The sequence below is a fragment of the Tenrec ecaudatus genome, chromosome 17 (assembly GCF_050624435.1).
Source record: "Tenrec ecaudatus isolate mTenEca1 chromosome 17, mTenEca1.hap1, whole genome shotgun sequence".
NCBI lineage: Eukaryota > Metazoa > Chordata > Mammalia > Afrosoricida > Tenrecidae > Tenrec > Tenrec ecaudatus.
In genome coordinates this window covers 7408477-7436179 of record NC_134546.1, presented here as the reverse complement: position 1 = coordinate 7436179, position 27703 = coordinate 7408477, and the positions used below count along the sequence as shown (strand labels likewise).

Sequence of the window (27703 nt, the reverse complement as noted above, 5' to 3'; positions counted from 1 at the left end):
TGAGCCCCCAATAAAATGATTAAAAAACAAACAAACAGATAAACCTTTAAGACCCTAGACATTACCGTGTAAACTCGAGTATGAGCCGAGTTTGCCAGCACATTTTCAGTGCAGTTTTTGTGGTAAAATTAGGTGCCTCGGTGGATATTCAGGTCGGCTTGTATGTACAGTATTCTTTCTGGTAGCTGGGTACCATCTGCTTTCTTCACCACACTTGGCTGTGGCGCAGATGCCTGGCCCAGCACCTCTGTGCACCAGGAGCTCCTTTGCTGGGAGAGCGGAGTCCAGCTGAGGGTGTGGCCTCAGGTAGCCTGGAGACTGCCCTCCCTCAGGGCCTAGGACAATTTCAGCAGATGTGCATTTGAAAAAATAACTAAAAATAGAATAGACCTCCAGTTCGTCCCTGGGGCACCTCTCGAAGCCATTGCCTTCATCTTGGTGCAGAAGGTGCACGGAGACAGGGGTGTTGCCTGGACTGTTAGTAGTCTCTGAACAGCTGTGTCTACTTCCTTGCTTCCCTCTCTGCCACGCAACACAAGACTCCTCACCTCTCCTCTGTGCCTTCCCATGTCTCTTAGAAAAGCCCAAGATCTTGAGCATCCCTTTGAGCATATCCTACCCTTCTACCTTGGTTCTGCATTTCGCCACTTGCCATTGCCCCTCCCTCAACTGCTGCAGTCACAGGGCCCCCTTGCTGTTGATTCACTGGGCACTCCAGGCGTGCTTCTGCCCCCGGGCCTGTGCACTGCTGTTCGGCTTAGGTGCGTTTCCCTCGCTAGGTGCCACTCCTGCCCCTCCTTTGTGTCCTCCTTAATTGCTGCCTTCTTTCGGGGTGAAGCTTTCCCTGACTCGCACATCCAAAATGCAAACTTTGATTTCTGCTTCCACACCCCTTCCTGTCTTTTTTCCACTCCGTTTTTCTAAAAGAACGGTTGCCTTATTTATTTGTTCAGCTTGTCCTCTGTTCACCAGATGATAAGCTGTACACGGACAGGGCTGTGCGGATGTTTTTACTTGTGTCTGCCTAGCACCTGGAGCCCGGGGCTCAGCGGTGAAGCGCACAGCTAAGCCTGCGAGGGCAGATCCGACCATCAGTGCTCCAAGAGAAGGATGCAGTAGCTCAGCTCTGGCAGGAGTGCAGCCTCGACCCCCTGGGGCAGTTTCTCTATCCCGCAAGCTTGCCAAAACTTGGCATTGGCAGTGGTGGGAGCACCGGGACAATGACTTGGCATTGAAGGTGGCCACTCCGACTGTGCCCAGCATGCCTTGCCCAGGTCCCTGGCAGTGGCAGTGCAGCTTCTATATCCCTTACAGTTTTGAGGGGCAAGGAAGAAAGAGGAGGTGGGAGAAAAGAGGTCCTTCCATCACCCATACCCCCTAGGGCCCCCATATGTATTTTAAAAATTAGTCGATGAAACACAAAACCTTCGAGATTGGGAGAACAAGAGAAAATCATGGTCTAGAATAAATGATAGTAACATGTTCTTTAAAACGAAGGAAAGAAAACTCGGGGTGGGGGGCGTGCGGAGGCAGTACCCCAAACACTTCTTGCTCTGTGGCGATAGTCCTCTTCTCAGTTCTAATGGTGCTGGTTTAGGCCGTGCTGCAGTTAGACGTCCTCAGCGTTTTTAAATTCTGAGAAGCTGTGCACTTTCTCATGTGCTTTGAGGCCAAGTGAGTCTGTTAGGTGACCAAGAATAACATTTTTAAAAGCATATTCATCAAAAGTAAATGATCCAATGCCCGAAGCTATTTCAAAGACTCCAGTGCCCCTACCATGTTTAAAAAACAATCAAACAAACCATGGGGTAACATTTGAAAAGATTCCCAAACATTGGTAAAATTTCGAAGGGTGAGTCTGGGGATGAATGTGTTATTCTCCCCACTTCTGTGCGTGTGCGTTTTCCGGCCTCGGCCTTTTGCATTAGAGGTCCTCTTCCTCTGAAACCCAGGCAAGTGCCCGCCAGCGTGTCCCAGAGCAGCAGTGTGCTCTGTGCAGTGGTTTCTTCGCAAGTGAATTGCCAAAGAGCCTCTGAGTGGATTCAAATCTTCAAGCCTCTGGTTGGTAGTGGAGCATTTCAGCATGTGCCCTACACACACAGACCACTGAGAAGGTGACTAGAAGGCACCTGTGTAGGGGTCCTTGTTGACAGGGGTTTGTTGGTAGGAGAACGGGTAGATAACTGACTGTCATGCAACAGCACCATTGACATTTCTTGCAAGTTGTTTTTCTCAGAGAGCATCCAGTTTTTGTGGGGATAAGTACGTACCCTCTGTCTTCAGAGCTCTCAGCTTTGCTGCTCGCAGACTCAGAGAGAGGGAGGGTAGGAACGGGGCTGCCTGTGTAGATTGCAAGCTCTCAGAATCCCCTTTCCACCCCAGCACTTCACACTAGCCACCTCTAGCCTGCAGCTCCCGTGTTGACCCGCGAGCTCAGGAACATCAATCTCCTTGGTTTGCTATTGTGGGGAGGGCAGCTGGAGGGTCTATCCATTCCTTAAACAAACCTTCAACCTATCCCCCTCTGCCCTTTTTAGCCCCATGTTTTCCCCTCTTGCCTCGTGCCTCCAAGTCCTTATCTTTGCTGCCTTTGGAGAGGCAGGTCGTCCTTCCATTCACAAATACTTGAGCTCAGATCCCTGGTCCACAGTGTTGACCACTTTACTCACTGTAGCCTCTCTGTCCTCAGATCCTGCATTTGTGTTTGTTTTTATTTTTTGGTTGTAGGTGGAGTGTCTTGTTCTGTTTATTTTAAATAAAAAATTCTCCCCCTTCTTTTGGGGTGATTTTCCAGAGAAGTGAGTCACCCTCTTCAAATCGGACATCTGATTATTCTACAGGAACAAATTCATTCAAGGTTCAGAATGTCCATGGGAAAATAGGATGAAACAATAATGGAAATTCCCCCCAACTTTTTGAAGCCCCTTGTAGATTGAAAAAAATGATATCTAAAATTGTAAACATTCAGTAAACATCCATATCCCTAAAGCTCACAGAGAGCTGTGCACGGCAGAGGGGACCTGCATCCGCCATCACTGCCCGGCTGGGCCCATGGTGGCAAACTCTATGTCATCCATCTCCTTGACGGTCTTCCTCATGTTTTCTGTCTTTAAAAGCTATGATGTCCTTCGCAAGGGACTGGGCCTTCCTGACGAAAGGCCTGAAAGAACTTGAGACAAAGTCTCACTGTCCTCACTTCTAAGGAATGTTCTGGCTGCACTTGCAAAGCAGAGCACTTGCTCTTCTGCCGGCCCAGGACATCTGCTGATTTTTCTTCAGTCTTTCTTTCTTACTCTCCAGCTTTCACATGCATATGAAACTATTAAAAATGCTACAGCTTGGGGAACCAATTACAAGGTGCTACATATAACCTCCTCTCTGGGGGATGGACAACAGAAAAGTGGGTGAAGGGAGACGTCGGACAGTGTAAGATATGACAAAATAATAATAATTTATAAATTATCAAGGGTTCATGAGGGAGGGGTATCAGGAGAGAGGAAAAACATGAGGAGCTGATACCAAATGTTTAAATAGAAAGCAAATCTTTTGCGAATGATGATGGCAATGAATGTACAAATGTGCTGGACATAATGGATGTATGTGTGGATTGTGATAAGAGTTGTATGGACCCCAAATAAAATGATTAAATTTTTAAAATGCTATGGCTTGGGCTGGGCACACCTCCGTCCTCAGAGTGCCATCTTTCCTCGTCAACACGGGGAAGTGGTCTGTTGTGGCAGATTTGCCCAATGCAATACGCTCTTTGATTTCTCGATTGCTGCTTTCCTGGGTGTTGCTTGTCGATCCAAGTAAAATGAAATCCTTGACAGTTTCCAATTCCCCCACTTATCATAATGTTGACTCTTTGTCCAGCTGTGAGGATTTTTATGTCGAGGTGTCACCTGAAGGAAAGGATGCAGGGGCTCTCACTTCCAGCAAGTCGGTGTCATGTGCATCTCACATGTTGTTAGTCTTCTTCCCATCCTGATGCATGCTCTTCTTCATAGGGCCCAGTTCTCGGCTTATACTCTCAGATGACATGCAGGTAAAATAAAGACGGTGACAGGATACAACCATGATACACGCCTTTCCTGATTTTAAACCACGCACGATCCCCTTGTTTGAATGAATGCCTCTTGGACTCTGTACAGGCTCCCCACGAGCACAATTAAATGCCTGGAAGTCCCATTCCTCACAGTGCTTTCCGTAATTTGTTATGACCCACACAGTAAAATGCCTTTGTGTAGTCAATAAAACACAAGTGGATCTCTTCCTGCTTTCAGCCAAGATCCATCTGGCACCAGCAAGGATATGCCCCTTCTATGTCCGCCTCTGAATTTGGCTTGAATTTTCAGCAGTTCCCTGTCGATACACTACTCCAGCCAATTTTATAAACTACCTAGCAAAATTTTAGATCCTTTGATGTTAATGATATCTGGTAATTTTTTTGTTCTGTTGGATTAATTTATTTGGAATGGGCACAACTAATCTCTTCGAGTCAGTTGATTATCTGTCTTCCAAATTCCTGCCAGAGACAGGTGAGCTCTTCCAGCATTGGGCCTGTTTGAGGAAACTCTGTCAGTTCCTGGAACTTTGTTTTCCACCTATCCCTTCAGTGCTTCTTAGACTTCTTAATACCATCGGCTTATGACCGTGACCATGGTTGAACATTTACTTTTTGTGTGTGGATACAGTAACTCTGTATATTCCTTGTATCTCTCCATACTTGCTACATCATTCAATGTTTTGCCCATAGAATCATTTGACATTACAACTCAAGACCTGAATTTTTCTTCTGTTCTTTCCATTTTAAAAATGCCAACTGCCTTCTTCCCTTTTGATTTTCTCACTCCAGGTCTCTGTATATTTTATTGTAATATGTTCCTTTGTCTTCTTGAGCTGCCCTTTAAGAAGCTGGTCAGCTCTTGTATTTCATCATTCCTCCACTTGGTCCAGCCACTCTGTTCAAGTGCAGGCTTCATGATTTCCTTTTTCATCAGTTTTGGTCTTTTCTTGTCTTTCTAATGAACTTTTGTTTTTTCATGTCCTTAATGTCACCTGACAAGAGTTTTAGTCTTCAGTTGTTACCATTCAATGCAACACATCACTTCATGAGACCGTCTCTAAATCCAGGTGACATACACTCAAGGTTGGACTTCGCCTCTGTGTATTTGAATTTTCTTGAGCATCAACTTGAGGAATATGAGCAACCGCCTGTCTGCTCTGCAGTGGCCTCTGGCCTTGTTAGAATAATTGAACTTTTCTATTGTCTTCACATATATAGTCCACTTAATTCCTTTGTAATCCTAAGAATTAAGAATGTATTTAGTGCAAATCAAGTTCAGCACATGAAATGTTCTATTTCATAATTTTCCTATGGTAATGTGGAATGATTTTTAAGTAGTTCGCTTTGTAATGTATAAGTTCTGAATGTATTTGATTGAAAGATACTTTTTCAGTAATTAACACTCGCAGCAATTAACAATGCACTTCTCTGTTGTTTTAAAATTTAAAGTGACTTTTGTAGGCTGCTTTTTAAGAGTTTTATAGAATTTGAAATACAATTTTAATTGTGACTTTTGAAATTGAATCTGCAAATCTGCTTCATTTATGTTGAACAGGATGCTAGTTTCAGTGAGGAGGGTAGTTCTCTAAAATCAGAATGGAGGAGGAAATAATATTTGCACCTCCTCAGTCACACCCTCTTCCCAACAGATGTTTGTTGAAGTCTTTGCTTCACTGAGATTAACTCTCTACTTGCCTGAAATTCAGCTGTGATGTTATCTTCTGGTTAGCAGGATGACGACGACGACGGAGCCATTTCTGTCTTGATTCCGCCGGTCCCACAGGCTTTCATTCATTGCAGATGTTCTGACAAACAACCCTCTTTCCCAATTAAGGTCTTTGTGTGAATTTTTCCAAATCAAATCCTTCAGAGCCGGGCAAGCAGCAGTGTTTACAGTGTTGGGAAATGCAATGGGAAATAGCCCTTCTCCTGAGAACTTAGCAACACTGTGTCCCTGGGTCAGCCCTGCACATTCATTGCCCTCCTGCCCATCTGCTCATGATTTTCCAAGAAAGAAAACTTCCCCTTCTTCTTCACATGACGTAAAGCAGCAGTTCTCAACTTTTGGGTCCGCAACCCCTTTGCGGTCGAACAACCTTTTCACAGGGTCGCCCGATTCATCACAGTAGCAAAATGGCAATGATGAAGTAGCAATGGAAATCATTTTATGGTTGAGGGTTCACTATAACATGAGGAACTGTATTAAAGGGTCGAGGCATGGGCGAGGTTGAGAACCACTGACTTAAAGGGCTTAAGGAACCCTGAAGGTCTGTGAGTTCAACACTGGGCTGCTAACCACAAGGTTGGTAGTTCAAATCTACCAGTCACTATGCCAGAGAAAGATGACACGGCTCTCTTAAAGACTTACCATCCCTGAGACCCTGCAGAGGGTCAGGATGGTTGGACTTGACCCGAGGGCCGTGGGTTGAGGTTTGCCATTGCCAGTAGTAGGGAAACCTGGAGTGAGAAGGACCGGTCTCTTCTCAGGTCCCACGTCACTTTCTTTGTGTCAACCCTGCTGGGGTCAATAACGTAGAGGGCTTGGGTGAGGTTTTAAAGATGGCCTACACAGTTGTGTTCATCAGAGAGAGCCCAGCCTCCGTCTGTCATAGTCGTTTCATCACGGATCTGGTGTCCGAGGCTCTATGGAAAAGGGGAGTGAAGTGGGGCGGTGATGGCAGCCATGAGGCGGGATAGAAGGAGCCTTCACCCCAGCTCAAGGAGGGGCCAAGCAGCTGTTCTAGGAGTATATTTTCTCTTCTTCTCTTGCCTTCCTCTTTCTACCACCACGCCTGCAGCCGCAGACACACTGCCTGAGACCAACCGTGACACGAGGTGAGGAGCAGGCCCTGGAGAGGCCGGTTCAAGGCTGAGGCAGGCCGGGGAGCGGGAGGAGAAGAATATGCTAGGCCCTGGATCGGGGGTGGGGGGGACACGCACTTTCTTCTTGATCTCAGTTCCCAACTGGCAGTTTATATGCCAGCCAAAGATTGATGTGCCAGCCTGTGCATGTGGGTGCTTGAGGAAAGGAGGATGCCAGGCTACTGCTCACACTTCCGGCTTGTCCTGGTGGCGTGGTGGTTATGAGTTGGGCTGAAATCTGCAAGGTCAGCAGTTCAAAACCACCAGCCACTCTGGAGGAGAAAGATGGGGCCTTCCACTCTGGTACAGAGTTACAGTCTCACAAACTCACTCAGGACAGTTCTTTCCTGTCCTGTCCTGTAGGGTTGCTATGACTCGGCATTGCATTTGGTTGGCTTTTTAAAACTATACTATTGTTATCATTTCCCCTGTTATGAGTCAATATTTGTATTTGTTATTAGAATAGATCCAAGATGGGTAGGATTCAAAAGACTTTTGAGTTCAAAGGGCCCACCCACTACCGTCAAGTCAATTCCAATTCCTGGTGACCCTAAAATACAGTGGGGGGCTGCTCCACAGGTTTTCCAGGATGGACTCTTACTCCTCATGGGAGCAGACAGCCTTGTCTTTCTCCCGGGGAGCGGTTGGTGGGTTTGAACACTGACCTTGTGGATAGCAGCCCAGTGCATAGCCAAGTACATTGCCAGGGGCAGGCAGTCATGGTGACTTAGAAATCCCAACATCACTGCCAGTCAGTCACTCCTGCCGCTCCTCCCCGTGTCCCCAGTGCTGCCGTAACATATTGTTTCTTGCTTGGATTTCCGCCTTTTTAGGTGATCAAACTACACTTCTGTCTTCTCGCTCACAGTGCCACCAGAGAGAGCTCTCCTAGAGCCAAATATGATTGTGTCACTCCTTGCTTAAAGTCAGCCGGGCCATCGTAGATTGCCTTCGGTTTCCAAGTGGAACTCTAGCACAGGCACCACAGCCCGCTCCCTGCTGTGCATCGTTAACCACGCCTTCCAGCCTTTCGGGACCGGAATTCCCAGAACACACACCCTCTGGCTTTCTACCTGCCATGCAGTGACTTATTCGGTATGGCTCGGTCGGCTCTTCCAACCACAGTCTTTGTAACTCCTACATTACTCCTCCTTCCCCGCGTAATCAAATGGAAATATGGGGTGCTTTACAGATTTGAGTGTCATCCTTGCCCGGGGGCCATGTAAAGCTTCTCTGTATTGTTCCGGTGTTAGCATAGGTGCTGTTCAAACAAGCCCAAAAGCCGTTTCCCTGATGGGTCTGGGTAAGAAGATGGAGGCAGACGCTGATCGGATTATATGATTCACTTGTGAGTGACTGTGAGTGGGGTTCATGGTGATTGTAAAAACCTGGAACTCTAACTTGGGTCAATTTTGCCATGCTGCTGGGTATAGATGAGCCATTGCGGAAGCAGGAAGGGGGGGGGAATCTCATCAAGATTCTGGGTTCAAGAAGGAAGAGCCAGGAATGGGGTGCATCATTTTAGCCCCAACACCCCTGCACATGGAACCTCTTTGATCTAAGAACCAGAGAAGTGGCGGATGAGCGGCAGCACCAGAACTAAGCCAGCGCACAAGTCAGGGCGGTGGGCTTCCCAGCCCACGGAGCCAGCAAGGCTGGGTGTCTTGGGGCAGGAGGTTGCTTGTGGAGTAAAGTATCTCCAGACACTTAATTGTGCTGAAGCCCATGGAGCTAGAGCTGAGTAGCTTTGGGCTGAGGCTTATGGCAGAATGGTGTGTCCCTTGGGCACTTACGGATAGTCCTGCAAGAGCTTTGTAACATTGCCTGAGAAGGGCACAGGGCAAAGGGCCACGTGGCCAACAGGGCATGTATGGGAAGAGGCTGTCATCTACCAGTGAACTGTGTCTTGAGCATTTCGGATCTTGAATTGTAACTTGCTAGTGTGCCTAATAAGTCTGTAATTGTGATTATTGGCTGGGTTGCGTGTGGCTGTGAGTTATTGAATCCAGCTGAGAAGTGAAGGCGCTGTGGGAGGGCTAGCCGGTGTCGGAATTGCTGAGGAAGGTTGAAGGGTGGCACCATTTCACCTCCCCGTTCTCATTTCTGCACGTACCCTAAGCTCCATTTGTGTGTCTGTCTCCTTCCTTTGTCACTCCTGCCTGAATCCACTGCCATCTCTGGCCCCTCTCTTAGCACTGAGGAAACGTCAGATCTGAACCGCCAGCTCCACAGCCGTGCCTGGGCAGAGACCTTCCCTTCTGTGTGATGGTGGTGGTGGGGCGTGGAGGGAGGAGAGGGGCTGGGGGGAGGACTCGCCGAGGATGGTAGGGGGGAGACGGAGGTATCAGGATGTTACCCAGTGTCCCCATTTAGGACTTGGCCAGGATTATTTTGTATGGGTCCTGACTTTTCAAGGGGTGACATACAGCCTTTTGTATCACATTTGATTAAACTTGATAACTTCCATGCTTGTATTGGGGAGGAGGGGATTAAAATGCCTACCCCAGAGAATGGATCTTTCTGCCAGCGGAGTAACAGAACGTTTGTCAAAGTGGTCATGGAGACCCGCAGGGCAAAATGGTACTTCTTTCCTTGGCAGAAGCAGTGCAGGGTGTTGCTAGCATGTGGTAAAAACACAGGCACCGCATCATCTCAGGATTCCGCCTTCCCGCCTCTCCGTCCGACCGGCTGGCTTGCTGGAGCACCAGGCCTGCGGAGGCGCAGGAAGGGAAAAGCCCGCAAGCAAGTTGATTTAATTTTACGAGTTACACGTGGATCTCTGGTTTCCCCTGGCAACCTCCAGTTCTGCCCTACTTGATAATCAGAGACTGGCATCACCTGCGAGTGTCTGTAGGAACAGTTTGGCTCCCGGGGGAAGCGGAAGTGGTACTGGGGAGCAGAAACGTCTCTCTGTCCCTGACCGAAGGGAGAGAGGTCCCAGCAGCTCAGTTCACGGGCGCTCTGAGTCACTTCTGACGGAAGGCAGCCCCTTGTGCTGCAGAGAGATCTGCCCATTGGGGTCTTTGCAAGTAGATCGAGCAGCCTTGCTTTGGAGGTGCCTCCCAATGGGTTGGCACCACTGCCAGTCTTTCGGTTAGTGGGGCTTAGCCACTGGTGCCACCCAGGCACACCTGGCAGCTCAGCTATCCCTGGGGCGTTCCTTGAGGAGAGGGAGATTCTGGGACTACCTGTACAATGCTTGGGAATATTAAAGGCTGGGATCAATCCTGTACATCTCTCAAGGGATGAATTGAAATGTTATTTAGAAATGGGAGGCAAGGTTCCACGTTGGCAAGAGCAAAGTAGTAGTCGCTGTGTGCCCTTGAGCAGTTCTGACTCAGAAGGACCCACGTGGACGGATCACGCTACTCCATGTTATGTTATTTTCAGGACTGTCATCCTTCAGGAAGCCGACTCCGCTGCATGTTCCCACGGAGTGGTGGATGGGTTCCAACTGCCGACCTCTTAATAGCGGCCAAGTGCTTAACCACTTAGGTTCTGTGCATCAATAATACTGACCATGGACTCAATGCATCCCAGGAGTTTGACTTGGTTCTTTAAATACACAACTTTATTAAATCCTCACAAAATCCCTGTAAGGATTGAAACCTAAACTATTTGCTATGGAGCTGATTCTGACTCCTAGTGACCCTATAGGACCGAGTGGAAATGCTCCTTGGGGTTTCCAAAACTGGCTGTCTCCATGGGAGAAGACTGCCTCATCTTCCTCCTGTAGGGTAGCTGCTGAGTTTGAGCGACCTTCCACGCAGTGAGCAGTGCAGTCCATAATCCACTGTGCCACCAGGGCTGTATTCTCAGGGGAAAGGCCTGGCAGGTTACTTCCCAAAAGATAAAAGCCATTGAGAACCTTAGTGCACTTCTGCTCAAACATCTGGGGCTGCTGTGAGTTCGAATGAGCTCTCTGGCAACTGGTCTAGATTTGGAAAACTGTATTCTAACTCATGCCCATCATTGATGACCATTGATGACCTTGAACCATCCAGAAAAGTTAAATGCAACTTAGTCCAACTCTCTGGGGTTTATTCTCTAGAAATTGAGTTTGAGGTATTCCATTAAACCTCAAGCCTCAACGCTTTGGTGTAGAGAGTTTGAGTACATGTAAGAAAGGAGTCTTGAAGGAAGTTGAGCTAGAGTAAACCAAGTAACCAGGTAACCAAGCAACCAGGAAGTACCGGAGAGACGTGCAGGCAATGACACATGACTCACCCAGCTCGTGCTGAACAAATTAATGCAACTAATGTTTCCAATGGCCCTTAGTAGTTTCCTAAAGTGAATACCCACCCCTGGAGGGTGGTGGTGGTGCTGGAATAATGGGGGAGGGGCTGCAAAAGCAGATACCTATACTTTATCTTGGTTTATGGGGTAGCATACAACAGTTTTCAATGGCCAGAGGGGGCACTGAATAATTTTTTTCTGAAAAGGGGGTGGTAGGCTAAGTAAGCTTGGGGGCCTGTGCTCCTAAGCCTCGAGGGGGCCCGCTGGTCATTTGGAGGGAGCCTCCTGTCTTTCAAAGGGCAGGGCTCTCGGGCCATTTGATTGACTCTGAAGAAGACTGAGGTCATAACACTGAGGTTGTGTTAAGGTGGGAGCAGGGGGAGTCTTGTAGAAGACAGAGAAATCGTAGAGGCACATCTACCCAGTGCTGACACCTTATACGGACGGGTTACATTTCATCTCATGACAATTCGGATTGAGAGTGTGGTCTTCTACGAGCCTTGATTCTTACTAATGCTTCCCAGAACTTTGCCTCCAGGATGTTGAGAATTTTCGGAGAGAAAGTTGAAAGGACAGGGAGCACATACACACCTGCCTAGAGTGTGCAGTGGTCTCGAACTGTATTGCTTTATATAGGGTTAGCTCTCCACCACCTACCCACCTGTCCTCCTCTGTTTTTGATGCATTTCAAAGTGTGCATTAACCAGATAGTGAAAGATGTGTTCCCGCTAATTAAAAAACGATTTAAGTAAACCCAAACTGAAATCTTCAAGTCTGTGTTTCAGGGATTGTGTACTGTAGTCCTTTTGGGTCTTCCCCCCAGGAAGGTTAAATATATATATAAAAGCTCCATATGTTGAAACGTTCTGACCTCATGAATGAGGAATAGCAATTTGTAGGAAGGAAGGTGGAAGGTACTTTTGCTGAATTTCTGGTTGATGGCAAGTCTGCCTAGCCAGGTGCAGTCTGGCCTGCTCTCTAAATTTGAATGAGATTAGGGTCACTGCCTCGTGTTGAACCTGACTCCTCTCCCAACAAGGGGAGTTTGTTTGGCTCATTAGTGAAATGCTTTATTATGTTACTGAATTATAATTTCACTGAGTATGTCCCCCCTTTCTCTTCTTTCTGGGTGTGACCAACTGGGCTCCAGCATGCTGCGTGGTTGCGGGTAAAGCAGGAGTGGGGGTAAGTACTTCAGCCGGGATTTCACTCCCATTACATCCAGCAGCTCCACCTTCTTAGAGCACGCTGTGATCACTGCTTGCTCTCAAGAGTGAGCTTGCTCTTGCCTGGAGCAAAGGATGCAGAGAGAAAATGTGGACTGAATACACCATAAGGTGACACCTTCTTAAAATCGGGTCATTTGCATATCATATTTGCACTTCATTAAAGCTTTTTAAGAATAGATTGTATGTGTCCATGCATACTTTATATGTGATTAATTTGGGCAGTTTATCTTATAAGAATGAATTTTTACATTGGTTCTAGAAAGTTGGCAAAAATTAACTATGTAAAAAAAATTAACTATGTCCTGAAAGATGCAAAGCGAAATCCTACTTAAGGCATAAGAACCATAAACAGCAGCGAGTGTGTTTGTCAGCAGGCGACAGAAGTAGATGGAGCTGCCATGCCGGGAATGGACTTGTAGACAGGAATATGTTTATTGATTGGTGGGTGGGTTGGTTTGGTACAGAAATAAATGAGATAGGAAACATGTGCCCATTATCCTTCCCTGAAAAGCCAGATGTGTTCTGGAATTCAGTCTTTTGGATTTTAGAACCTCGGTGTGGCATAAATAGTATACCGTCTCCTACAAAGTCTAGGATGATACTGTATTGTTAACACATCGATAGTTCTTTAATGATCCATATGAATACCCAGAGTTTAATAAGTTTTAAAAACAGCCATAGATATTCAGATGAGGATGGGGTGCCAACTTGGAAAAACAAACAAACCCCTCCCTTAACTTTCACCCTATGGGTTGTACCCCTTCGGGGGTCAAGCGACCCTTTCACAGGGGTCACCTAGTACATCCTGCATAGCAGATATTTATATGACGATTCAGAACAGGAGCAAAATTACAGTGATGAAGTAGCAACGAAGATAATTTTATGGTTGGGGCATCACCACCACATGAGGAACTGTATGAAAGGGTCGCAGCGTGAGGAAGGTTGAGAACCACGGTTCTAGAGCTTTCAGCATTTGGAAACCAAAAATCTGCTCAAGTATGAAAAGACGGCCTACGACGTTCAAAGGTCCCTGTGTGCTTTGGAGAGAAAAACGCAGCGAGCAGGAGAGCTTACATTTCTATTGATCACTGTATTAGCATCGTACACTAGGTCAAATGATTTGTAGGAAAACAAATTATTTTGCAGTTCACATCTGCATTTTTTAACGTGATCGTCACATATTTACTGAAGCTTTTGGGATGTAATTTGGCTTGGTCTCAAATGCTTGTGGTACTAGCCTGCCAACCAAATTTGACCCTACGGCTGCTTGGGAAGTTTGTTACCATGGCCCTGCTTGCTGTGCCTAAATATTGGCAATTTGCAACCACATGTTGCTTGTATGTGGTTTGAATTCCTTATCAAAGACTTTTTAAACTAAGTTCTTCCCCAAAATTCTGACCAACTGAAGGCTACTGGAACAGAAGAAACACAGGACACCCATCTTTTCCCTCAGTGGCTCTGGTTTGGTCTAGGTTAAGAAATGAGTAGAAGAATTTCAATGAAACAATTTCAGGAATTTAGGAAAAAATCATCACTTTGTGGCTCCTCTGGAGCAGTCACGGGACAAGTCCTCTCAGGAGGTGGAGCGGTTTGAATAAGCACTCTGCACTGGGTTTTCCTGCCCTTTCCCACTACATTTTACAATACGAACTAAGAGCAGAGCTCATCATGGAAGCTTCCCTAAACCTATTTTTAAGGGAATGTCATATTTTTATTGAGACTGTCAGTCTGGGTAGACTAGAGAAACAAATCCATGGACACACACATATGTGTATAAGGAAGAGATTTATATACAAGAGCAATTGAACATGGAGAAAACAGCCCAGTCCAGATTCACGTCCATAAGTCATTGGACCATATGTCAGATACCAGTCTATAAAGCCCTCTTTAGACTCGTGAAACACGTGCAATGACGCCAAATGTAGAAGATCACAGGCCAGTGGGTAGAAAGTCTTTGGATCCAGTGGCATGGAAATATCTCAGCGCTGGCAGGGATCTCTGCATGGCTTCTCCAGCACCCAGAGCTGCATTAGGGTAGGTTCATGTGTCTTGTCGGTGCTATGTCTCCCAGGGTGTGTGCAGAGAGTCTCCCACCTCCAAGGAGGAAAAATACTGAAGTTCCCAGAATCCTTAGGAGGAGTCTATGCCCACACAGAAGCCTCATTGGCTACGATCTGATTGACAGGCTAGACTCCACCCCTAGATGCTTAATCCTTAAATTGACAATTATATAACTACCACAGACACCTAATGCTATGTGGATGAGCATGTTAGAACATTGATGCTACAGGATTTAGGAAGTTTTCCCTGGTGTCATTGAGGGTTAGGCATTCAGCTGCCAACCATAAGATGGTCAGTTCAAGCCCACCAGCAGCTCGGTGGGAGAAAAATGAGTCTGTGTCTTCCATGAAGATTTACAGTCTCAGAAACCCAGTGTCATGGGGTTTGCTTTGCCTGTACAGTTACAGTCTGGACACTCGGGGCAGTTCTACCCTGTCCTATAGGGTCTCTGTGAGTCATCATTGACTCAAGGGCAGTGAGTTTGGTTGGTTGGGGAAGCGCTCGGCTGATGTGTTTATATTCGTCTTTTAAGAAGTAGTTCTTTGTGCTAAGTTGTTGGAAAAAAAAAAGTTCTGTGATCCTACTAGAATATCAGATCCATGACGTTAAGAAGTCTTGGTCACTTTTGTTCTCTACTTCATCTCTAGCACATTACTAAACACTCCATAAATATTTTAAAATAATTATAGAAATACTTGCCTCTAATAGAAAAAGTGAATTTTTGTGTGCCAGTGAATTAATTTTTATGTTGTTCAGAAAACAGAGTCTGTCGCTGGGAAGGAACGATATAATTCAGCTGAAAGAAGCCTACAAATGGATAACTCACCCTCTGTTTGCAGAGCAGCTAGGTGTCCCCATTGATGGAAAGGTACTGGGTCGTCGGCGTTGTTAGTTTTGTTCTCTGGTTTATGTCATTCTGGGTAGCACAAGGACTGCTCTTTCCCCCAGTGAAGAATTTTTAAACTTTTGAAATGTTAACCTCAACGGTCTAGCACTGAGGTTAAAGCCTTCCTTATTTTTGCGTTCCCAAGATACTTTAAAGGGTGCGAGGTGCAGTGCAACCTAATTGACCTCTAAAGGTTAGAACGGAATCTTTGGTAAGTCAAAAAGGGTTGCTACCAGGATTCCAGTCCATCCCAGCCCCTGAGCAAACCGATCTAAACCCGTCTGTTTCCAGGCGAGGTCTCTCGCTAATGTCTCAACGTGGTGCCATCAATGATGACATTGGCTTCTCCGTGGGCTCAGCTGGGCGAGTTCAGTGTCAGGCAGAGATGACTTGTCCATCATGACAACGCCCCTGCTCGTTCTTGGAGGGTAGCAGGATTGCCCTACACGAACCTCATTGGCACCCTTTTGCCCCATCTCCCCTGTGCCCTGATCTTGCCTCTTGAGACTTATTTTTGCTCCTCAGACTCAGTTTTGAAAGGCACCCACTTTGCATCCCCGGCTCTGTCAATGCTGCCATTTTCGACGGGGTGTAAATTGAAGTGCTCAGAATTCTTTGGCGGGAAGGTGAGAGAGAGAGAAACGCCCCGTCCAGAGGTGTACAGACCTAGACGGAAGGCATGGCAAGAAACAAAACAAGTGCTCCTCGTGTTGATGCTGCTACTTAACAGAGGTTTCTGCGAACCCGTACCAATACTTTTAATTCACCTTAGTATCTATAATTTAATTGGAAAGATAGCTTTGTGGAGACAAAGCAATATGCAAGTAACTAAGTGACTGTAGGGACAAGGCTGGACTGTTTAATTTTGATCTAACTCTGACTAATCTTGTTATCAACTATGGAGGCAGAACCTGTACGCAGGTGGACTCTTCCTGCCATAACCTTGCTGGCAGCTCGAGCCCCTCTTTCTTGTACTTGTGCCTGCCGTTGAAATGGAAACACGTGGCCATCACCCTATCCTATTCCAGAGCAGCCCTGGCCTCACTGTCTGGGATCATTTGGATTTCTAGGAGGAGCGCAACAGGACATCTTCCCAGCTCTCTCGAAATTAGATTTTAATAGTATGGCCGTGTTGCCTCAATGTTTAGCTTGAAGGAAGTTCCCTGAATCTTAGACACACTCCCGTTCAAGTAATGTTACCAAATTGCCTTTCAGAGGAAATAGGTGTATTTATATCTCTGTTTTTAAGCCACCCTGTTATGTAAGTTTCTTTCCCTCAGTTAATGAGAATCAGCCACAGCCGCCCTTTAAGCAGAATGCCGAGAGAGTTGGGGCTAACCCCCCTCGCAGGCAGCATGAAAAGGAAGTGAGGTAATGAAAGCACACTCTGGGGATTAGAGAGCTCATTGACGCAAAGTAGTTTCACCTCAAATTCCAGTTTTGAAGCACAAGTGATGTTGCATGTTGAGTTAGTGAGAACGGAAAAGAGAAAACAAAAGATGCAAAACTGTTCTAAAAAAAATCAACTTTTCTCAAGTAAAAAGAATGTGTTGTTCCTTTCAAGTTTTACTTTGTAGATTAGAGTAGGAAACAGGAAAAAAAAACCCAAACCTGTTTACTATTGTGATTCTAACATACAGGCTTGGTGATAGCTCACCTGGTAAAGAGAGAACAGAACTCAAATAAAAAGGTAAAAAGACATAACATCAGTATGATATTCATGTACTTTTTTTCATTGTGGAATTTTGTAAATTCTCTGTATAGATGGGTGTTTACAGAGGATGAACATGTGTTCTTTCTAGGTACAAAATGTTGTACAATGTACGTATCCCCTGCTTATGAAGAGTTAAACAGCTGTCAATGTTACACTGCACACTGAATGTTGCACTTTTCCAAAAGCATTGTTAATATCCCTAGAAGTATATACATAAATGTCTACATTCATAAAGAAGACCTAAAGTATGATGCCACATTGTTTTTAGTGAAGTGGGATGGAAGGCCATCCCGTGTGCTATTGCTTCTATGTAACACTTTTGTAATAAAGCAAACAAAAGTAGATCTTTCTTTTAAAGTTCAAACCCATTACAAATATGCTTGCTATGATTGATGTATGATTATTATAAGAGCTGTAAGAGCCCCCAATAAAGTGATCTTTAAAAAAAAAATTTGCCTCACCTGGAGCACCCAAAAAAAAAGAAAAGAAAAGAAATTCAGACCCATTAAGGAGTTTGAGCCTTCCGAACTCGAAGCCCCAGAATGAGAGTATTTTTTGCATTGTTAATGACCCTAATAACAATGTTGACAGGAACAATTCTTTTTCAGTGACTGTTCCCCTCCCAGTCCCTCAATTCTTATTTACACCTAATTTATATATTTGTACCCCACCTTATGCCCACAAAATAAAATAAAACTGGCCTTTTAAGATGTATTGGAAAAAATAATTTTGGCTAGATCACTAATGATTTAGTTTTAGAAGTTAAAAAAATACAACTTCACAGCCGCGCTACGAATAGCAGGTCGCATCTCCGGTTTGCCTCACCCCTTTCTCCCAGCCGACCTTTGTGAGCGCCTGTGTCTTTCATTCACACACCGTCAGACGCCGGTTTCCCTTTGTGCATTTTAAAACTGTCTTATGCTTTTCAGAGCTTGTTTGAAGTGAGTGTGGTCTTCGAGCACCCAGAAACAGTCGAGGATTGCCACTTCCTGTGAGTTGCTCTGTCAACAGGCCGGTCAGTTGTGGGGTGCTTTTAAATGCTCTTTGCTTCTCATGCACACAGTATGCTCTGAGCATGTGGGCGCTCGCCACGTCCTCGGGGTCACATGTGGCCTCCAGCCCAACTCAGATAGGATTCCTTCCGTCTGCGCCAACATGCTGAGTGAACAGCCATGTTGTTTAAAATGTGTGTGAATCATACCCACCCCACAAGGCACTCATTAATGTGAACTTGAATTTTATTTTAGAGGCTCAATATGCCCAGATTGCTTCAAGCCAGCTAAGAATAAGCAGGTAAGGATTCATTTTCACTTCTTACCCTTCTGTGAGTTTCTACTAAACTGAGGCTTCAGACTAACAACAAAAAGGAGAGGGGTCTCAGACACGTAGCAGCCCTGGCACACCCAGACTCGGCCTGTAACTGCTTGCATCTGCTGTGTGTGTGTTCGATACTTCTCCACACCGGTTAGGGATGCAGAAACTACCCAACGTTCCTCGTGTCTTTTAAATTGAGAGCAGCCGTTCCTGTTACCCCTTGGGGACATTCAGATTTGAGGTGTTTTAATCCCAACATAATATCATCTGGGGAAATCCCTGGTAAAATACTCAACAGCGTTCCAAATGGTTTGTCTCCTATCGATAGTTCCAGAAATGTGTGTTTTAAAAACGTGACCCAAAGCAGAAGATTTTACTGCGATGAATCGTGAACTAATGAGAATTCCTATTAGTTACACCTTAGTGGCACAGAGGTTGCGCCTTGCTGCTAACTGGGAGGATGGCGGCTGAAACCCACCTGTTGGCTCTGGGGGAGAAAGACTGGCCACGTGATGGCCTAGACGAGCAGGGCAGCTCCCCCTCATCACGTGGGGTCACCCTGAGCTGACAGCCCCCGATAAGACCAACGACAACATTGCAGGCTTCGTTCAAAAAAAGGATGCTTGACTCACGCCCTTCTCGTTAGGAGTTGTTGAGTGGGTCTGTACTTTTTGCCCCGGTGATGCCACCCACCTGGCGGGATGTTGTGTGACACACCCAGCTCAGCTGGCTTTGTGCAGGGATCCGGGCGTTGCCACGTACCACGCACTATACACATATTACCTTTGATTCTTACAGTGGTGAGCAGAAGTCTCAGTCTCTCCTCCAAACCAGCATCTATTGGTCTTCCGTTTTGCTCAGACTCCTCGCCGGCCCTTTCAGAACCGAGGACAGTTAGTTGCAAACATTTGCTCCATGCTCCATGCAGAAGCCGCTAGTGAGGGCGAGACCTTTAGGAACTGCGGGCAAGCCCAAGCAGGACCTCTCCCTTTTTCATGTCCTGACACAACTAGAACGTTGTTGCCACATTTGGTCAGGCCCCCAAGGTTGGTCCAGCTCAGAGGGGGCAGGCCTGGAGGGCCCCAGAGCCCTGAGGAGCGAGAAGGATCCGCATTTGGGTTCTCCGGTAGGCGCAGTCCCCCATACTGGTTGGAAAGCTCTGCCCAGGAGACCTCTAAGCCATGCTCATATTGGAGACCCAGCTTTATTTTTGTGATCGCTGAGGAAATATAGAAGTACCAGCATTAAATACTAGGATAAAGCAATATTTTACCAAAATCTTACAGGCCATTTGACCAATGGGAGTTGTAAGATCTGAAATGTAGTTTTCTTGCTTGATGTCTTGGAGTAAATGGGATGACTTTCTGAGAGTCTCTTGGTCCTGGTGGCCTAGCAGATCATACTTTGAGCTGCTAACCACAAGGTCAGCAGTTCAAACCCACCCACCGCTCTGAGGGAGATGAGGCTGTGCGCGCCTGTAAATATTTTAAAAGTCCCGGAACTCAAAGTGGGGGGCAATTCCCCCCATGAGTCAGAATTGACTCAGTAGCAGTGAGTTTGAATTTTGTGTCTAATAACAGATGCTTATTTTCAGTTTGGCCCCTAATGTGATTTGTAGAACTCCCTGGGGCTCCCCCGAGTCTGGCTTTCAAGATCATTGCCTGTCTCATGAGAAACTGGTGAGAGGCCTGCATTGACCTCCTTTTCAATTTAGTGTAATTTCTCATAATGGAAGACATCATTGTGATGAATGGTGGTAAACACATGTCCGTGTCCTGCGTGTGCACTGCTTGGTTCCAGGAGGGACCACGCAGGTCCTTGCTTATTTGTAAGCACCCAGAGTAATACAGCAGATGCCCTTCCGTTTGGTGCGGTGGACTTGCCAGGTCTGCCTGTAGCTGCTGAGTGATGTTCAGTTGCTAGGTGCCACTGGGCACGGGGCAGCTGTTGATGCTCACTCCGACCTTGGCAGTCAGCTTCTAGGTTCTCTACTGTGGCCTCAGGAGTGTGATGCTGGGAAGAAAAGGCATGTGGGTCGGTCTGCTTTCTTCTTGAGGCCTGGCTGGGAGAGAGTGCGTTTCCTGCAACGCCATCACTTTTGTATTGGAAGCACACCCCGCTCCGAGAAGAGTGGGGCATACCAGTGAAGGAGACGGAGCCCAGACCTAGCTGGTGTCTTACACACAGACTAGTTCGAAGGGCCGTGGAGACGTGCTGACTATGGAACTGATGTTATGAGAGCTTACGTGTTATGTGTTCTCGGGACACTAGGAAGTATCGCCTCCTTTGAAGTGTATGAAACCACCGAATCTGTCCCACCGTGTTTTTATTTCACCGCCGCTGTTTTCTTGGCAAACAATGAAATGTCTCCTTTTCCTTCCACCCATCTAGTCGGTGTTCACCAGAATGGCGGTCGTGAAAGCGCTGAGTCAGATCAAAGAAGAGGATTTCCTCAAGTAAGTATTCACAGAGCAGCGTGTGGGCATTTTAGAGTAAAGCGATTGCTCGGGAGAATCTGGGTAGAGTGACCCTCATCTAAGACAACGAGATGTGTTCAGGGACTGGGATTGTGGGGGAGTCACCATCAGATCCCCCTCCCGGCCTACGACCTGGGCTGTAGGCGTTCGGTAAGTATTTGTTAGGCTAATACTGGACTCTAGCAATAATCCAGTACTTTGGTAGAACAGAGGTTGAGATCCAAAAAGGGCTGAACTTGCCCCAGCCTTCTCCCGGGTCCTGGAGAGCATGCCTGGAAGTGGGTCGGTCGCACATGCTCATCCTGGAGCATCTAGAGGGTCCTCGCCTGTGAAAATATGCTGGCTCACAGAAGGCCTTACACGGCTCAGTACCCTCAGTGTACTCGGTGACGGGACCCCGCTTCCCTCCGGAGCCTCCTCCGGGAGATCCGGCCAATCACGAAGGGCCGGAGGTGCCCTGTAGCTCACAGTGGGTAGGGCAGACAGCTGACAGTCCGCTGGCTGCAAGCAGGTTGGTGGTTGGGTTCGGCCAGAGCCTCTTCAGAAGAAAGGCCATCTCCTTCTGGAAGCTCCAGCGAGCGGGAGCCGGGCGGGAGCATAGCTGTGTCCTGACCTGCGTGGCTCCCATGAGTCGGCACCAAACTGTTCGTGTTTGTTTGTTCGTTCACTGGTGCTGACTTTGAACCCAAGCCTCCTACGGGGAATCCATTTCCTTACATTGTAGAGAGTGGAGGCCCTGCTCTGTTCAAGCGATAGATCCAAGTTTCTGACAGATTTCTCTGCGAAGACATCTCGGGAACGGGATGAAAACACCACATTTAGGGGTTAAGTGCGTGTCCTTAGGGACAGGTGGATTCTCACCCCACGTGCGGCTCTGGAAGCCCCCAGACGGTGGAGAGAGAATAAAGCGATAGCATCACACTGCCATGCCCTGCTCCGCTTGCCTCTGAGATCTGATCCCCGAAACCCTGGGAGGGAAGGAGAAGGGAAGAGGGAGGGAAAAAGGACCGTGTGGCTTGCCGGCTTAGGCGGCCAGGCAACCAGCATGCAGCGGTGCCGGAGGAGAGGGGTCACGTGAGCCAGCAGCAAGTGTCTGTGGACCGCAGAATGGAGAGGGCCTGACAGGCCTCCACCTCACAGACCTGGTTGTCCTTCACCATTCCCGGGGCCATTGGAAATGATCATGGGGGCACGCACAAGGTGGTGCGGAACCAGGCTTCCCTAAGGCAGGCTGGCCCACCGGGCAAGAAGACTGGTCGCCCCGGGGCCCAGCTGCGTTGCTCTGAAGCAGACAGCTAGGGTAGGCTTCCTCCCAGAGAGACAGAGAGACAGACCCAGGCTGTGCTCGAGCCTCAGACCACGCGAACCCATCTCATGACGGGAGCCAGGCTCTCGTGCGACAAGTAGGAGCCTTAACAAGTGCTTTGTTCTGCAGGCGGTTTCCCTGTCCTCCAAACCCGCCCAAGGCCGTGTGCTCCGTGCTGGAAATGGAATGTGCCCACGGTGCTGTCTTCGTGGCTGGTAACATCTCAGTCTGGAGTCTGCTCCCACTGTCCACCGCTCTCCTCTCTGAAAGCCCCGCCCGCCCGCCCTCCTCTGTATTGTTCTGATGGTGGTTGCTCTCTTCCCGAGCTTAGCTGCTTCTAGCCCCCGAGGGCAGTCTTGGGATCTGTGGGACAATCTGCTGTGTGAGGTGTCGGGCCCAAGGATTCCAGAATTCCCCAACGAGACAGCCAACTGGGAATAGGGGTAGATGTGGGTGGGTCAGGAGGAAAGCTCTAAGCCACCTTGGGAGGAAATAAAAAAGGTTCTAATCCATAATGACTCAACACTTAGCTTCTGCCTGCACACCACCACCTTGCTGTTACCTTGGCTTTCCCAGGAGGTAATCTGGCAGACAAACTCTTGTTCTGGAAGCTCTCTGCATTTCATGAGATAGCTAAACTGAAATGGCTCTGCAGCTGTAGCACCCTGCCTTGGGGGCAGGGGGCAGGGACGGCCTTCTGGCTTCACCTGGCCCGATTCACAAAGCTGCCCTGTTCTGGTGTGTGTGGTGGGGGGGCGGGTTACAAAACTTCAAAATTTCCTGTATTCAAACTCTTTCGCATACATCACCACCAATGATCGTTACTTCGAATGCGTTGTCAAATCAGATGTAAAAGCACGACTTGCTCCGTTTTAAAATGGTCCTTGGTGCGTCCTGCTGTATGACAGCCAATCCGATCAATCAGCCAAGCCGATCGACTAATAACTCTTGTTACTGAGCATACCTTTAGCACTCCTTGGGTACACCATTCCTATCATGCCTTCAGTCATCTCTTGTTACCTGTAGGTCTTTTGACTTAATTATCTACCTGTGTGTCTTGGCTCCCCAAATAAGATGATGTTAGCCTACGGTTAGGCCTGGCGGTGTATGATAGCGCCTTGGGGGTGGGCACACAGTAAGGGCTTGTTGCTTTTCTTTGTTTCCTGTTGGATTAATCACACCAGTCCCTTCCTTTGGTAGGGAGATACAATAAATACTCCAGGAATCTACCACAAACTCCTTGGATAATTGATGGAGAAAGGAAGCTAGAGTCTTCGGTGGAAGAATTAATCTCAGATCACCTGTTGACAGTATTCAAAGCAGAGAGTAAGTGTTAATAATATCTGTGATTCAAAGTATGTTTTCACTCCTCAAGAGATTTCTTGTGGGTGACAAGGAGACTTCTACATTTGGTGGGTCACTGCCAAGCCTGGTGCCCCTTGCTGGCAGCTTCCATGTCCCGCGTTTGGTCGATGGCGCTGGCCTGGATGGACTAGGTTAGGGCCCAGGCACCCAAACATTTCTTTCCTCTCTCGTGACTGCACTCTCTGGGAGCTGGAAACCACTTGAAATGAAGACACTTCAGCCCTGACCTTGGGATTCAATCGTTAGCGCAGACCTCTTGTGCAAAGAATCAGAGGACATGAAACTGAGGATGATTGGTTCAGACTTCATCCCTGGCAGGGGCCTGGCTCTTCTCTGAACCCAGTGCCACAGACAAAGGTCAGGCCAAGAGAACAGAAACCAACAGCAACTGTCCCCCAAAGGCTCAGTGGAAGTGGTGTCACATTTTCATTTCTTGGTCATTAATCACTGAGCCAGGTTTGTGGGATGAGTCGGGTCCTTTCAGGCTTTTGCTGCCCTGCCCTCAACAGGCCTGTCCAGGCCAAGGCTGTCGATGGCCTTGTGATTTCACCTAGCCTTGGGCAAGAGATGGGGTGAAGACCTCACCCCGGGGAAGCATGCCCCACCTCAGGGACAGCGGCAGGTGGGGCGACGTCCCTCTGTAGCATGGCTTCCCTGCATCAGTAGAGCCGTTGCTGAGGCACCAACAAGACATCCGGCCTTCTCTTTGAAAAAAGCTTGAAAGGAGCCTGGCAGGCAGATGGCCAAGATGAGATGTGGCTGCCCTTCCAGCTCTCTGGCCTACCAGGAAGTAGAAGCCCTCCACACCACGTCCCTTGTAGAGCTGGGTCACCATGGGGTAGGTGCCCCCTCCTCTGGGCTTAATTTTGTTGCTGAGAAGACACGTGGCAAAGCAGGCCCAGATGCGGCCGTCTCACCACGTGCAGTCGACTGGGCCAGTGGCGCTGGCTGCGGTCTTTGAGTTGTGCAGCCGTTCCCGCCCTGCCCATTGCTCCCTCTCGCCTCACTGCTGTCCGTCTGAGGCTGTAGAGACTCCAGAAAGGATGGAGTCGATGAGAATTGTAACTTCTTTGCTGCGTGTTCTAGATGGGCCCTTGCTCTAAGTTGCTAACATTAGCAGTTTAATATTTTGTAAAGATAACATGAGGTTCTAGCTTTTTAGCTCGATAATTTTTTTTAATGTTTTTAAAATCATTTTATTGGGGGCTCTTACAGCTCTGATAACAAGCCATACATCATTTGCACCAAGCACATTTGTACATAGGTTACCATCATCATTTCCAAAACATTTTTTTACTTTTGCCCTTGGTATCAGCTCTTCTTTATTCCCCTCCCTCCTGCCCTCATGAACCCTTGATACTTTATAAATTATTTTTATTCTTACACCATCCACTGTCTCCCTTCACCCACGTTTCTGTTCATCCCCCTGGGGTGGGAGTGAGGATGGTTATACATCAATCATTGCAATCGGTTCTCCCTTTCTCCCCACCACCTTCTCTCTACCCTCATGGTATCACTACTCTCATTATTGGCCCTGAGGGGTTTATCTGTCCTGGATTCCATGTGTTGAGAACCAGTGCACATGTCTAGCTGGATTTGTAAGGTAGAACTGGGGTCATGATAGTTGGCGGAGGGGGGGGGGTGCAGAGGAGAGGAAGCATTAAAAAACCAGAAGAATGTTGTGTATTTTGTTGGTGCTATGTTGCACCCTGGCTGGCTTGTCCCTTCCTTGTCACCCTTCTGTGAGGGGATGTCCAATTGTCTATATATTGGTTTTGGGTCTTCTGATGCCTGATACCCGATCCCGTGGACACCTCATGACCACCCGGGTTGGTGTGCAGCTTCCATGTGGGCTTTGTCGCTTCCCTGCTAGGTGGCCACTTCTTTGACGTCAAGCCTTTAAGACTGCTCTCAGCAATTTCTCTCGCCTTCTAACGCCCTCCTCTCCATTGCTTTTATAGCCCTTTTGTTGTTCCTGTGTCTCTGGGTTTGTTGGCTTCCTCCTCGCTTTCCCCACCACCTCCTCTCCCCTGTCCCTCCGGGAATGGTTGGTTCTGTTGCTTTCTCCTTGGGATTGTTTATCCTGTCTATTTTATATAGGTAGACAGGAAACAGAAACAAAACCAAAAAATATCCTATGAATAGTTCCAGCTCCATCTGCTGACCGTGTGAATGTTTTCCAACGGGGTCTGATGCAGTGCCAAGCCCTGCCCCCGAGTGAAAAGTCTGCTTTCACAATTCCCCGGGGACTTTGTTGCATTGCTCCCTTTGCTGCTCTGTTACACTCCCTTTGCGTTAAGCTCAGATTGGGGGTGGGAGGTGGGGTGTCATACCGGATACAATTCCCACACTGTGATTCCTGTGCTGCCCCTTCCATCCTTCCTTCACCCTCTGCCCCCCACCCCCATAATGCTTGGGTCAGTAAGGGGACATCCTGTCTCCTGGTGAGGCCAATCTTTCGGTCCTCTATGTGAATTGGCTGTTCTGAGTGGGAATGTTGTCCTTGAAGCCTGGTGGGCCAGGATGCTGTTCTAACCCTTCTCTCGCGCGCTTTCCCTCTGAAGTTTGCTCCTCTGGTCTGGGCAGACCTGACACTCTCCTCGGGCTGTATTTTCAGTGCTGCCCTCGGTAGTGCACTATCCCCGTGGTGGATTAGTGCCCTGTTCCCCCAATGTGTTTGTCTCCCCCCTCTCCACCCTCCTCTATCACCCTTCTTTATGTTGGTGTGTGTCATTGGCCTTGGTCTGTCCCCTGCTGGTGCCTGTCTGACGGGCCCTTTCTCGGAGGATCTTTAAAAAGGGTAAGGAGCCCCGGTGGTGCAGTGGTTTACCACTAGTCGCAAGGTCAGCAGTTTGACACCACCAGCTGCTCCAAGGAGGAAATTACGGCTTTTCACTCGCTAAAGAGTTACTGCCTCGGAAACCCTGGTCACTGTGCATCAGAGTGGAGGCCACGAGTTTGACATTATAAAGAGGTGAGCATTAAGCTTTAGCACAAAAAGCGTCTTTTCTAAGCGGTTTATGGAGTTTATCAGAAAATCCCAGAAACCTTTGGTTCTGATTGGTCACCAAGGAAAAGCCCCCTAACAACAAGGTTCTTCCCTTACAGTCGCTCATTTAGGTGGTTTGTTGTCCTTTTCTATTTGAGGAGCAAAAAATTGTCCCTAAGCTGGGAGGAAAGCGGCATACAGGTGCTCAGTGTCTGTAACTGTGTGGAAGAAATGTACTGAAAACCGTGGGAGGCAAAGCAGACTTCCAGGCCCAGTGACATTGCCAGGAATGTGCAGAACGTATTGGGAGACACCAAAATGACCATAAAGTGTTCCGCATTTCAGCAGAAGTTTACTATTCATGTTTAAAATATCCCTATAGTTGTACCATAAGTCCAGCTTAACATGGGTCCAGATACCTACAACCTTGACACTCTGCCCACTTACTCGTGAACCTTTTAATCAGTCTGGCCAGAGCTGTCACTATTACTCAGTTGCAGTGACTCTGAATCACAGGGCTTTGTCTACAATGCTACAGGCAGATGCTGGTTTTGCTGCTGCCAGTGTGTCAGAGTGCCCAACTTTATTAATTTCCTGGTGGTTTCGCTGCAGTGTTGCGTTAGTATTGGTGACTCTCCCAATCAGTAACTTTTTCAAGAATGAAGCAACTAAAGGAAATAAGGGGGGGGAAAGTTCTTGTCAGTTGCTAGTAATGTTATAAAGAATGTTGCAATTCAATGTAGAAAGATTTTTACCAAAACTACCATTTGTATTCATATAATTTAAGAAAGAATACATTTTAGCAATTTTCAAAATATCAGTTACTATTCAATGATGAACATGGCTGATAAGCATCAGTCAAGATTCCGCACAGTCAGCTACAGTAGGAGTCCATGTGGAGGTATGGCCCTGGGTGACACAACCCCGGTGACAGCACTGTCGAGGGTCTCGGCTCCCTGGCCACTCGTAGGGACATGCAGCCTTGCTGTCCAAAGGGCTGGTTCGTAGCGCAGATCCGTTTGCCGAGTGGCACATGTGTAACGGCTCTTGGAGCTGAGTTGGTGCTGGCTGCTGCACCTTAGCTGTACTGCACTGGGGACAACCTGTCTGGATGACTCAGGGCAGCCTCTCCCTTGCTGCCATTGAACCAACTCCAAATGGTGACTCATAATGACCCTGTAGGGCCGAGGGTTTGTGG

General features: G+C 47.6%; 1 protein-coding gene and 1 non-coding gene across 4 annotated transcripts in view; one reads left to right on the top strand and one right to left on the bottom strand.

Moving 5' to 3' along the window:
• Nucleotides 1–27703, top strand: part of PUS10 (pseudouridine synthase 10) — a 97589-nt gene that overhangs the window by 48498 nt on the left and 21388 nt on the right. For all 3 annotated transcript variants that reach the window (XM_075535842.1, XM_075535841.1, XM_075535843.1), the window contains 7 exons: nt 12315–12349; nt 15211–15322; nt 17984–18045; nt 18302–18347; nt 20760–20824; nt 22281–22366; nt 23352–23477. In XM_075535842.1, coding sequence (XP_075391957.1) covers nt 12315–12349; nt 15211–15322; nt 17984–18045; nt 18302–18347; nt 20760–20824; nt 22281–22366; nt 23352–23477 — 532 coding nt within the window. The remainder of the gene's footprint in view (nt 1–12314; nt 12350–15210; nt 15323–17983; nt 18046–18301; nt 18348–20759; nt 20825–22280; nt 22367–23351; nt 23478–27703) is intronic.
• On the bottom strand, nt 8099–8205 carry LOC142431150 (U6 spliceosomal RNA). Its single transcript, XR_012780711.1, has one exon. It is a non-coding gene; the product is annotated as a U6 spliceosomal RNA (small nuclear RNA).